Source organism: Denticeps clupeoides, chromosome 12, assembly GCF_900700375.1.
Source record: "Denticeps clupeoides chromosome 12, fDenClu1.1, whole genome shotgun sequence".
In the NCBI taxonomy this organism is placed as follows: Eukaryota; Metazoa; Chordata; class Actinopteri; order Clupeiformes; family Denticipitidae; genus Denticeps; species Denticeps clupeoides.
The window spans coordinates 6099983-6112000 of NC_041718.1; the positions used below are offsets into that span (position 1 = coordinate 6099983).

General features: G+C 47.0%; 1 protein-coding gene and 1 long non-coding RNA gene across 2 annotated transcripts; one reads left to right on the top strand and one right to left on the bottom strand.

Moving 5' to 3' along the window:
* The first annotated feature begins 467 nt into the window (after nucleotides 1–467).
* On the top strand, nucleotides 468–5706 carry LOC114801374 (uncharacterized). The gene is made up of 3 exons (XR_003751495.1): nucleotides 468–573; nucleotides 4773–4873; nucleotides 4976–5706. It is a non-coding gene; the product is annotated as an uncharacterized LOC114801374 (long non-coding RNA).
* Nucleotides 968–7414, bottom strand: fam83c (family with sequence similarity 83 member C). Its single transcript, XM_028999558.1, has 4 exons — nucleotides 6612–7414; nucleotides 6007–6174; nucleotides 5525–5649; nucleotides 968–3115 (listed from the first exon to the last, which is right to left on the bottom strand). Exons 1-4 carry the CDS (start codon nucleotides 7119–7121, stop codon nucleotides 2134–2136), a joined length of 1785 nt encoding a protein of 594 aa, XP_028855391.1. The 5' UTR covers nucleotides 7122–7414; the 3' UTR covers nucleotides 968–2133.
* Nucleotides 7415–12018: the final 4604 nt, after the last annotated feature.

The following is a 12018-nucleotide window of genomic DNA, read 5'->3' on the forward strand; positions in this document are numbered from 1 at the left end:
TGTCATTTACAGTAAAAAAAAAAAAAAAAAAAAAAAAAAACTGCGATAAACTTTGTTGTTTCTGGGATTTCTTTACAGCTAATAAAATTAAATGGAAATGAGACGATGAAAAATATATATTACGGTGTTGATATGTTACAAAAGAGCAGATTTTTAACCAGTCAACACTTTGTAATCTTGTCTTGCATTTAAAAAAGGTCTCCATAAAGGGGAGAGAGAGGGTAAGCGGGAGGTAAAAAGAGAGAGAGGACCAATCCCAGCCTGGCGTGAGTCACATACACCCGTTCAGTCCACGTCAATGGGCAGAAAAACAATACGGTTCTCTGGGGAAAAGCCCAGCATGCAACTGCACCTTTACACACTGTGACCGCAGTAATCACCCCGTGTTACCGCTATCGGCCAATCAGAAGCCAGAAACGTCTGACAATAAAATGGGTGGCTGTCCTCCAGACAGAACCTCCAGAACAACAGAGGGCCCAGAACGCGCACGTCAGCCCACCCAGCCGCTCCGGTCTCGCGCCGTGCAGACTGTGGCGCCTGAGCGAAACTGGTAGAACTTCACGGGGACATCTGGTGATTTGTGGTTTTGTTCTTTCGGGGGTGATTTTACTCACTGTCACACATACTCAGATCACAAGTTCCTCTTGTGGCGGCTGTCAAGTGTTTTATCCGCCACCTCAGATGTTTCGAGTTGATTCATATTCTAATGCATTTTTGCTCTCGTATAGCCCTTGTAACAGGTTACTGAAGAAAATATGAATATCCCTGCGCTTTATACACGATGCGTTCCAGCGAAATACGTAACACTGGTGGCACAAACCGGATATAAATGTGACTCACAATGGCTTTCCCCCAAAAAGACCATGTGCCTGTGGGACAGTCTAGCAAACATGGGTCAGATACGTACAACTCATTTGATTTCCAAAGTAAATACATCTTACGATAAGGATTACAAAAAGCAACAGTGTTACTGGTTTCATAATTTAATTGCGCAACTGGAAAAAAATTCACATTAAAAATAAAAGGAAGTTATTCAAATATGCTTTTGGCATCGGCCATTGCTCGGGAAATGGCATTTAGCTGCCAAAACATTTGACTGCATTTTTGACAAGAATATGTACAGTATGATTACATCTCCACCCCGATGTAAAAAAAAACAACAACATAGCATCAATGTAAGTCACAGTATGTGCACAGGTAGTACCCGTGAAACCCGGAAGACTATGTTGTGGAACCAATCCTGCCAATACGGGTCCCTAGAGACTAGAAACGTGGTTCTTGGGTCAGCATTCTAAAAAAAAATTCAATGTAATGCATAATTAACCATAAAGGTCTTCTGGAGTTAGAATGCACCAAAAGCCCGGCGAAATCCACCAGGCTGAGGCTCAGCCTCGCACCCACAGCCTGAGAAATGTTCTGCCGTCTGCTGAGCTTCGCCTGGATGCAGGTGTGTGTCAAACTAGATTACCAGTGGTGGACCTCTATACCTCTCTCTCTCTCTCTCACATACACACACACCTAGAAAATTCCCTCAGGACGATCGTTATTTCACCGCTATCTCTAGTCTGTAGTCACCCTTAAAGCTAATATTAGTACTTCATAGCATACAAACAAAGCCTCGTATCACATCCTGTGCAACAATTGTGACAGTAAAACTGAGGAAGAAAAAAAAAAAAAAAAAAGTCACTGGGTCTTAGGAAGACTTTTAACAAAAATACTGATAAAGATTGTTCAGATAAACCACTCCGATAATGCCAGTTGCATCAGTACCTGTTGTTCTGCATAGATACAAATACAAAAACAAAAATGAGAAAGAAACTGTATACTGAAATAACATACAGTACATAGCGGTACAAAACATATCTCATAAAAAAAAACAACACCACATTTTTAAGTAATATATCCACTCACTAGATTACATTTGTATGACTTTCAAAAAACCCTTTTGAAATTTCTACATAACCCCAGGCAGCCATGACACCCTGGTCATATTCTCTTTATCCAGTGGGTGAACAATGAAAAAAAAATGAATATAGCAGACATCCTTTCACACTTTTCACAACAGGTTTAAACCAACAAATGGAATAATTTGCCGGAGGGCTGAGGGGAGTTAAAAAAAACGTTGCAGGACGTTCAGTTGTTATTCTTCAGCTCAAACCTGCTGTAAACCTGCTTGGACTTCAGTTTGTTGTACTGGTTGACCAGGTCCAGTTTACTGTGGCCCAGAGTCATCCGCTTCTCATCCCTACGGTTCAACCAGTGGCTGTTGCCATGAGCCTCTTTTGGCAAGGGTGTCGGCACAGGCAGGACTTGCGTGCTTTCCGGCTCATTCTGGGAAAGATCTGGACCCCCGAAGGCTGTGTTCTGACCAGGAGGTCTCTTGAAACCAAAAGGGTCTTTCTCCTGTTTTGTGGTGCTAAAAAAATCGGTGAATTTATTGAAAAAGGGGTTGGTGGGACTACGTTGTTTCGAGCCAAATTTGTTTTCCATAGGCTGTGGTGGCGGGGACTTGTTGTAGGCACTTTTGTGGTCGTACAAAGCCATGGCCTGGAGTTTCGAGGTGGGTCCACCCAGGTTGGCCCGGAGGAACTCTGGTGTTCCTGCTCTTGCCCACTCCACCCCAGGTGTGTGGTCTTGCATGGGGGAGAGGTTGGAACCATTCGGAGAGCCTCGAATCCCATGGCCACTCTGAACTGGAGACGTGGAGCCAATGCCTGCACCTTTTAGGGGTTTGGTGGCCTCCGGCTTGTCTTGAGGGAACTTTTGAGTTGGAGAGGACATCCCTGGCGCCGCCTTAATGCTGGATATGCTGCTACTGGACTGGCTGCTGGAGTTCTCCGAGGAGAACCTGTCCCGATTTCCCCTGTCCTGCATGAAGTCCAGCCCAGCAGGAGGTCCCCTATCTTTCAAGAAGTCTTGGCCGATGTTGTTCACCGAGCCGAAGACAGGAGGGTACGGGACGTAGGGGAGGTGCTCGTCGTCAGGGTTGTAAAAATGGTCAATAATTTGCGAGTCGGCATAGAGACAGCGAAACTCCCGGTCAAAACTCTCTGTTATCCTGCCAGAGAAGTGCAGGAGCATGTTGGTGTGGACTTGCGCAGAGAGCCAGGTGAAACTGGGAAGTGAGAAGACAACATGAGTCACACCACACACTACATACGGAAATATTGCATTAAAGAAATGCACTACAGTGCCAAGTCAAAAATAATCAATGACCCATGAAGACGTCTATTCCGTTTCTTGGAAAGAAGCCTGTTAAAAAACATGGAAAATGAACACAGGTCCCTTCATCAGTTGAAAAAAGGAAAATTGGCCCTGCTGATAAGTGCAGTCATCACTCACAGGAAGTGTGGGACGGTTTAATATTAACGATCATAAACATCACGGCTTCAGTCATCTACCAAACTCGGGTAATGCAGCGACACCCGAAGACAATTTGCAAATCCCCGGCATGCGCTTCAGATTGGCAGCTTCGCCAAGACGGCATAATAACGAAGGCGCGCTATCGACGCGGAGCTTTCTAACGCTCCGGTTAACAGCCGACCTTCTGAAATAAGCAACTCTGACATATTCAAATATGGCAGCTCCAACTGCGGCGAGTGCCTTTGTCCCTTTAGTGACAACACGTTGTGCGCTCCTTTATATAAGTAACATGCAGCCACGCCAGCAAGCACGGAATTCCACACAAGCATGAACAAGCACATGTTTAACGATTAGTTCTACGCACACGTGGTCACCAGGCCGTCACGTCTGTTTGCCCATCATGTTCGTACCGCCCCATAGTTCCCCGTCCCTGGAGCAAGCGAAGGAACACAAGCCGGTTTTGGTCGAGGGACATGAGGCCGTTTTATAAGGTTCCAAACCAGTCGTTAACTCATCAGTTCACACGCCTGGACGGCACCTACAACTTGTGGGGCAACATGGGTAACTTTAAAACAAATTTCCATGAATGGGATGCCAAATCAGGCCTATGAACACCCCAGCCCGCCCCCCGTATACCCCGAAATGCTATTCTCTCTCCCTCAATTTATATATAAATCTTTATTTTTTTGTTGTTTTTTTTAATTAAAAAGTACTATTAAGTTGTAATAATCTTTTTTTTTGTTGTTTTTTTTATTAAAAAATACCCGTATTCCACGCCACCCCAACCCGCCCCCCGTATTCCACGCCACCCCAACCCGCCCCTCGTATTCCACGCCACCCCAACCCGCCCCTCGTATTCCACGCCACCCCAACCCGCCCCCCGTATTCCACGCCACCCCAACCCGCCCCCCGTATTCCACGCCACCCCAACCCGCCCCCCGTATTCCATGCCACCCCAGCCCCGCCCCGTATTCCACGCCACCCCAACCCGCCCCCCGTATTCCACGCCGCCCCAGCCCCGCCCCGTATTCCATGAACACCCCAGCCCCGCCCCCCGTATTCCACGCCACCCCAACCCACCCCCCGTATTCCATGCCACCCCAACCCGCCCCCCGTATTCCACGCCACCCCAACCCGCCCCCCGTATTCCACGCCACCCCAACCCGCCCCCCGTATTCCACGCCACCCCAACCCGCCCCCCGTATTCCACGCCACCCCAACCCGCCCCCCGTATTCCACGCCACCCCAGCCCCGCCCCGTATTCCACGCCACCCCAGCCCCGCCCCGTATTCCACGCCACCCCAGCCCCGCCCCGTATTCCACGCCACCCCAACCCCGCCCCGTATTCCATGAACACACAAAGAGACTAATTACAAGGATGCGTAAAGCGTCTTTCTTTCCTCTGCCAGGTTTGCTCTTCCAACGGTGCACATCCCCTTACAGGAGTGAACATTCGCTGGATGACAGAACGCGGCGTAGGTGGAGGAGGTTAAAGATATTTACCGTGATGGTGCGCCGCAACGTTTAATATTTCTAAGAGACTCGAGACTCTGCAGTGTCAAATAATTCATGCATTACATTAACTTGATTATGTCGTGTTGACATTTTTTAGAAATTGTGACTGTCCCTTAACTCTGAAGGGAAGCGAGTTGCCAGGGAGTCCTGACCGCTGCCCACCACGCTGCAGCGCCGCGGCGGCCTGCAACAGAGCACAATAGCGCTCAGACCCCGCCGCGTCGTCTAGGAGCCACTGAATCACCGTCATCTTTTCAACACTAAGCTGTGAAAATTCCCGGCACTCACAAGAGCATTCTGAACTGCAGCCCACACCCAGATGGCTCCGAAAATATGCATAGTAATAACTCGGCAAAATGGTGGATGGCGGGGAAGTGCTTTACATAACGCCGAGCTGCGGTGCGTCAGCAGCAGCGGCAATGGAGGTAATTTCATTCAGTGAATTCGAAATCTAGCACAGGCGCCCTTTTCTTCCTGCTAATAATGTGCTGCAGTGGTGCATGTGACAAATGAAATAGTTCTTTCGACAAATCTAAACTCAACAGCTGCCAAAGATGTCAATCAAATATAATACATGTTCGTTTACGCCTGAATTATACAAAATAATACGTTTATAGTATTATTTCAACATTTATAGGTTTCTTGCCTGTAGGATCCAGCCACTACTTCTTCACAGTCAATAATCATGAATTTCTCTTGAACCTGTCCGGTGAACTTCTTTCCACTTTTCGTGCAATACGTGTCGCCGCATACGCTGCGGATGCGCATGTTCTGAAAAAGCAACAGCAGAACACGTTACAGCAGGAGAAATTTCACGTCAAATGTGTACACATAAATAATTTTAAGAAAAAAAAAAAAAGGCCACTGTGTCCTGTCAAAACAGCCGGGGACAAGATCGAGACAGGTTCGAGTTTTCATGTAAGCGCCGGGCTTCCCTGCAATATTTATCCCGGCTGATTTGCTAATTCTCATTCGGATAAAGTGACTTTTCTTCTCGTCCTCCGTTTGACCTTCCTACCTATTGGACTTCTTCTAAAAGAGACCTCCACAGAACACTATTCCACAAATAAAGACCGGACGGAAATTCCCACTTTCTTCCATGATGGATGCAGGAGTCGTGCGACTTACGGACAAGTGTGAGTTTTGGACGTCCAGTGCGTTGCACATGTCCAGAAAAGCGCTGAGGTTCTTCTCGTCCAGCAGAACGTACACAGGGACCTTCCTTTTGTTGGAAGCCTCCATCAGGTCACAGAAGAGGTCCACGTCCGTGAAGATGTCCATGACCAACGCGATGACCTGCACACACAGCAACACACGCCGCTCAGCAACAGTTCTTATGCAAATCTTAAATACTGCCTTTAAAAAAAAAAAAAAAAAAAAAGGGGTTTCAAATATTTGTTTAATGCGACACGCACGTGATGCCACGTAATTCCTTCAGGCAGAACAGTAAAAAAGCCAACAAGTTCACCACGGGAGACAATAAAGAAGATTCGTTTAGATGAAGACCTAGTTCAGCCCTCAGGAAGGTGTAAGACCTCTGAGGAAACCGGCTTCTATATTAGGAACAATGCCTGGAAATGGACATTTTGGACATTGCCACAATGCAAAAACCCGGTAAATAAGCACACAGTCCACCGTGGCAGTAAATACCAACTTTTGCCTTCGTTTATTAAACACTAGACCCCGACAGGCTGCAGAATGTGGTCGCGGCTTCTTCCACGCAGTACACCTACTTTCTTGGCCTTGTTAATCAGGGAACGAATGAGGTCTTTCACGTTCTGGGTCTTGTCCCTCTGGAAGAATATCTGGGTCTCCGAGGGTCCGAACCGCGGCGGGAGCTCCGGCCAGCCCAGCTCCAGCACCGGCGGCTCCTCGTCGGACATCATGGGGAAGTAGGTCCCGGAGGTGAGCTCCGACGCCGCGTCCCCGTCCCCGAAGTCGCGCTCGGCGCCGTTGGGGGCGGCCTCGTCGGGGCAGCTCCGGTTGGCGTGTTCCGTGATGTAGCGAATCTCCAGCGGCGACAGGAAGCTCAGCTCCCGCTCCTCGGTCAGGACCCGCCGGTACTCCTTCTCCCCGGACTCCAGCAGGGCGTCGGTGGCCAGCCGGGCCGCTTCGTTGTGGCTCAGCTCCAGCGCGGAGACCTGTCGCCACGGGCTCTTCAGCTCCTCCAGCCGGGTGGCCAGTTTGCCCAGCGGCTTCCTCGCCGGGACCGGGGTCGGCCACAGCGCCTCCGAGACGCTCATTTTAATTAGTTTTTTTTGGTTTTTAAAACTCTCTATCCCGTGGAAGCGGCTCGGCGTGTGTTTCCCCCGGTCATCACTGTGACAGCGGTCCCGCTGGAGTTTCCTCTCCCCACCTGTGGCTGGTCCTGCCTACCTGCCGGCTCGGGGTTGCCAGGTGAAGCGGCGCGATCCGCCGCAAAGCCTTCCGGCGAGCATGCGCCGAGCGAGCCGAAGCGCAGCCCCGTGTGACCTCGCGGTTCACCCGAGCAGGAGGCGTTCGACCTGTGCCCGTGTTCGTGCGCGACTCGACGAAACCCGGAGCTGCACAGAGTCGCTGAAAGAAGCGGACTTGGCAACGCAGCCCCTTTCCGCCCCGGCTGACACGTTCGGGAAAATAATCCCCGGTGTCACTTCTACACAGGAAAAGGCGTCGAGTGGAATAAAGTTCTTCTCTTTTTCACTCAGATGTGAACACTGAACGTGTTTACCACAATATGTAGACTACAATACTGTAAAGACATGACAGTGGCGTACTGGAATGATTACAAGGCCTAAACTCAGAAACACATTGAATTCTAGTATATAATGCATCTTAATAAGACTATTCCACGGTTTTGGTAATGTAAAGTAAAAGTGTATTTAGAAGCTACTCGTTAAATGTTCTTGCCCAATTTGCACGTAGCAGGAGAATTTACGACTGCTTGCGGAAAGTGCCAAGAGGTAAAAAAACAAGTCCTGGCACATTCAGCCCTGTATTTACCCTGCATGTCCTCATACAGTTTAAACATGGAAGTAAAACATTTAGTTTAGGGTCATTTAGAAAAATGTCCTCGCTTCCAATTGCAAACAACTGTCTGTTGCAAACGTCTGTTAATGATGGAACATCTGATACATGCAGAGAGGAACATTTTCAGCAACAATTTGTCTCGAGTTCCAGTGGAAAGACACTGTGTTTGTCTGTCACCTTAAAAGCTCCATTCACTATTATAAAAACACTTTTCAAAAAGCACATTTAAATGGTAGCGTGTGAGAAGCAGGGTAATTAACTGGGAAAAGGCTAAACGTGTTTAAATATGAGTTGCAGTGCCGTCAATCATTAATGGATGTAACCTGTAGATGACTGACAGGGTCTAAGGGAAGTGATTTGACTGGAATAAAAAAAAGTATATAGTACTATAAAGTTGCAGCTAATTGTTTAACATAACATACAATACCAAAGTTACATGTAAAAAAAAATCCAATGTACATCTCAAACTCTTGGGGAAGCGGTGGCCTAGCGGTTAAGGAAGCGGCCCCGTAATTAGAAAGTTGCCGGTTTGAATCCCGATCTGCCAAGGTGCCACTGAGGTGCCACTGAGCAAAGTACCGTCCCCACACACTGCTCTCCGGGTGCCTGTCATGGCTGCCCACTGCTCACTCAGGGTGATGGATTAAATGCAAAGGACAAATTTCACTGTGTGCACCATGTGCTGTGCTACTGTGTATCACATGTGACAATCATTTCACATTTTTTTTTTTTATAACCATGGAAGATATATTTGACATATAGAAGTATAGAAGTCACTGATGATGGCCATTACACTACAAATATGTTCTCCTCTTTTCGGGAAATAACTGCTTCGGATACGGTTTGGTTCAGTTGCTTCAGGATTAATGCCGTTCCTAATCATGGCAGGGCTCCGTGTACCGCTCAGTGAGGCTGCAGCAACCGCTCTCAGCCCAGAAGATCCACACTGCTGCACTATTATTGGCAGAGAGGGCAGAAATGGTTCCATCACAGGAACATTTGATGACACAATTGGAGCCTCACAATTGGAGCCCTTCTTAAAACAGCACACAGTTTCCTTTGACTTGGAAAGTTACGTAACGGTGTCAGACTCCATCGCCTGTGTGAATCCCACAGCGTTCTTATGCGAAAAGTTCCACGGTATGAAACCCAGCGCTTACTGCTTCTAAAGGAGACCAAACCCCTACACTCTGGCATGGAACCCGATGGCACGTGGTCGACCGAACAAAAGTAGTGATTAATTCTGCGGCTGTACGTATCTGACCTGACAGCTTTTTGGGCGTAATTAAGCGCCGCTCGCCGCGTCTCCAGTCAGGGCAGCTCTACATGCATGTCAGCCATCGCCCCGCGGGAAGGGCAAGCACAACGGGCAGAATTACAAGTGTTGGCAGGTTTCATGGACTGGAGTCCTTGGTTAGTGAAAGAAACTGAGGAGCATGTATGAAGTTGACTGTAGATCTGTAAATGCAGTGAAAATATATTTACACGAGCGCATTCTAGAATGTCCCCAGGTGGCCGTCGTGCTGTACATAAAATGTGAACGCACATCTCGTTTAAATGTCAATAAATGTCACATAATGAATGAACTTGTTGTTCCTAAAGTGCATTCGGCAGGTTTAAACAGAGACCTGCTCTGGTATCTGTTCTGAAGTTCTCAGATCAAGGATCAAGGGGCAAGACTGAAGTCCTTTATCAGCATTCATATGAGCTGTGTGATCTTGTGGGCATGTTTGTGTGGGGACCGGGACAGTGAGGATCAAGGACACTTTGATCAAAGTTGCACACAAGACACGCAAAAAAGATCACAGGGCCGTACTCGGCGTACGGAACAGTATGGTCGGCTGCAGTTGTTTCCCGCTCTTCCGAACGCCTTCTAAGCATTGCAGGTCCTTGTAAAACCTTTTTTATGAGTTCCTGCAGTGTCATCTTTGTCCTATGGACTCAGCTGACACTGTCCATATATGTGTGTAGAAAGACAAAAACAGAGAGTGGCGGAACCACAGTGCAGGCCTGGAGATATGTTGACTACAGGTCTGCAGGTCAGACACCGCCCAAGTCACATGATGCACGCCAAGATACAACAAGGTCAATGATAATGTTTTATGTCAGACATAAATAACCTGTGTTGGTACATACTGACTGGTATACTGCAAGTCAGCATATATAGGGTGGTAGTAGCCTAGTGAGTAACACGCTCACCTATGAACCAGAAGACCCAGGTTCAAATCCCACTTACTACCAGTGTGTCCCTGAGCAAGACACTTAACCCTAAGTTGCTCCAGGGGGGGACTGTCCCTGTAACTACTGATTGTAAGTTGCTCCGGATAAGGGCGTCTGATAAATGCTGTAAATTTAAATGAAATCAAAATATACATTAGCTAACATAGCATAGTTTTGTTTGGAAGAACAGGAACAGAATTTCTTACAGTTCATCTGGGATTCCATTGGTGACCATAGCATTTGTCAAAACGCTGACATGTTGACATTAGTTGTAATAGCTGCGCGTCACCCACTCACCAGAAAGTAAAGCTGGCAACACCCTGAAGGATTGCACTGCTGTTTTTTTTTGTTCATTGGAAAATACCATCTCCATTCGTCACAGCTCGAATATCATTGCGCCACTTTATCGACTAAACATGGCGATAAATGTTTAATTTCTATTACATCTTTCTCCAGTTTCAAGGGCAAAAGTGTTGCATTTTTGCATCTAATGGACGGAATGGGACAGGCTGGCTAAATGGAGCAAGCACTTCAGACTGGTACCCGCTAAATAGCATTGAGAATTTGGACCAGACCAACCTCTTACTGGGAGGACATCCCCACCTCCCACCAGTCACAAACGGTACGCGTTATGTAGGCAGTGTAATCTGAGGACATCACTGCAGATCAAATCACAATCTGTCAACATATCAACAAGCACCAGAAAGCAATTACACACCAAAAAAAAAAAAAAAAATGGTTGCGCCATACGGTCGGTATTTCCCACATGGATTCCTTATAAATAAACCTCCCTGCAACTTACAGAGTCATAAGATAGTAGAACAAACAGTCAATGCAAAAAATAGACACAATCTGGCCATAACTCAGTCAAAAAAATTGCATCAATTTTTGAGCTTGATTTAATGTTTGACAGCGGCACTGAGAGAATGAGAGCTTGAAAGAAACCAGATACGTGGATAGGTTTCCATGGAAAAGCTCCTCTGGCAGGGAACCAGCAAGCTACAGCAAGAGTACCAGTTTGAAATAAAAAAAAAAAAAAAAAGACTATGGCAGTTCAGGGTTTTGTACCCAAGTCATAGAACCACATTGAATTCATGCTAAAAAATTCTTTTGTGGCTTTTGAACCTTTTGAATCTCTGCCAGGAGGAACTTATCGCAAGCCAACAAAGTGTAAGACGTCCAGCAGCATTTCTGCATCAGCATGGTTTGTGTTATTGCTGCATAACAGCTGCTGATCGTAAAGTGACAGGGACCTCAGCGAAGCCACCCGAAGGTGCCTGGTGACTGCCACTAAATGTCTGGTTGTAAAGGTGCACATGATCCCTGTGCCAACACAGCCCCGTCTGAGGCTGGCGCACAGCAAGATCAAACAGAAAATAGGATCCGGATCAGCTGACTGTTTGGATGGAGCATTATGGAATTCAGAACGTAACGTAATATAAATACTATTCCTGCGCACAGCACCGCGCAACAGGTTCAGGCACCAATGCAAATCAGTGGAAACAAAAAGGCAGTTTTAACCACGTTAAAGCGTTTCTTGCAGAAGTTCCCCCTTTCCATTAAAGAACGAGACTCTGTTCTCCTGTTGTTCTCATCGGTAGACGTTTTTCTTGCAGGAGATCAATCATTAGTTTGCAGAGTTGGGAGAAACCATCGGATGCCTTTAAATGTAAATGCTTTACCCTTTTAAATAGTCCCTTTGTTAAAACTGTTGGGAAGATGAAAAACATTTAAAACTACTGCCTAAAATTTTGCACATATGACAATTGAACACACAGAGGGATGCAGCGTCTCAGGAACTATGAAAGGTTAGGTGAGGTTATGCAGTAACTATTTTACATTGGAAACATACAGTTCTGAAGAGCTGCCGCATTTCCGTCATCTCACCAATCTTCTTATGATGATGAGTGG

Coding starts and splice junctions, on each gene's coding strand:
- fam83c (XM_028999558.1), bottom strand. CDS start 7,121: ATGAGCGTCTCGGAGGCGCTGTGGCCGACCCCGGTCCCGGCGAGGAAG. Junction 5,650..6,006: donor TCCAAAACTCACACTTGTCC/GTAAGTCGCACG, acceptor TTGCTTTTTCAG/AACATGCGCATCCGCAGCGT. Junction 3,116..5,524: donor GTAGTGGCTGGATCCTACAG/GCAAGAAACCTA, acceptor CTCACTTCCCAG/TTTCACCTGGCTCTCTGCGC.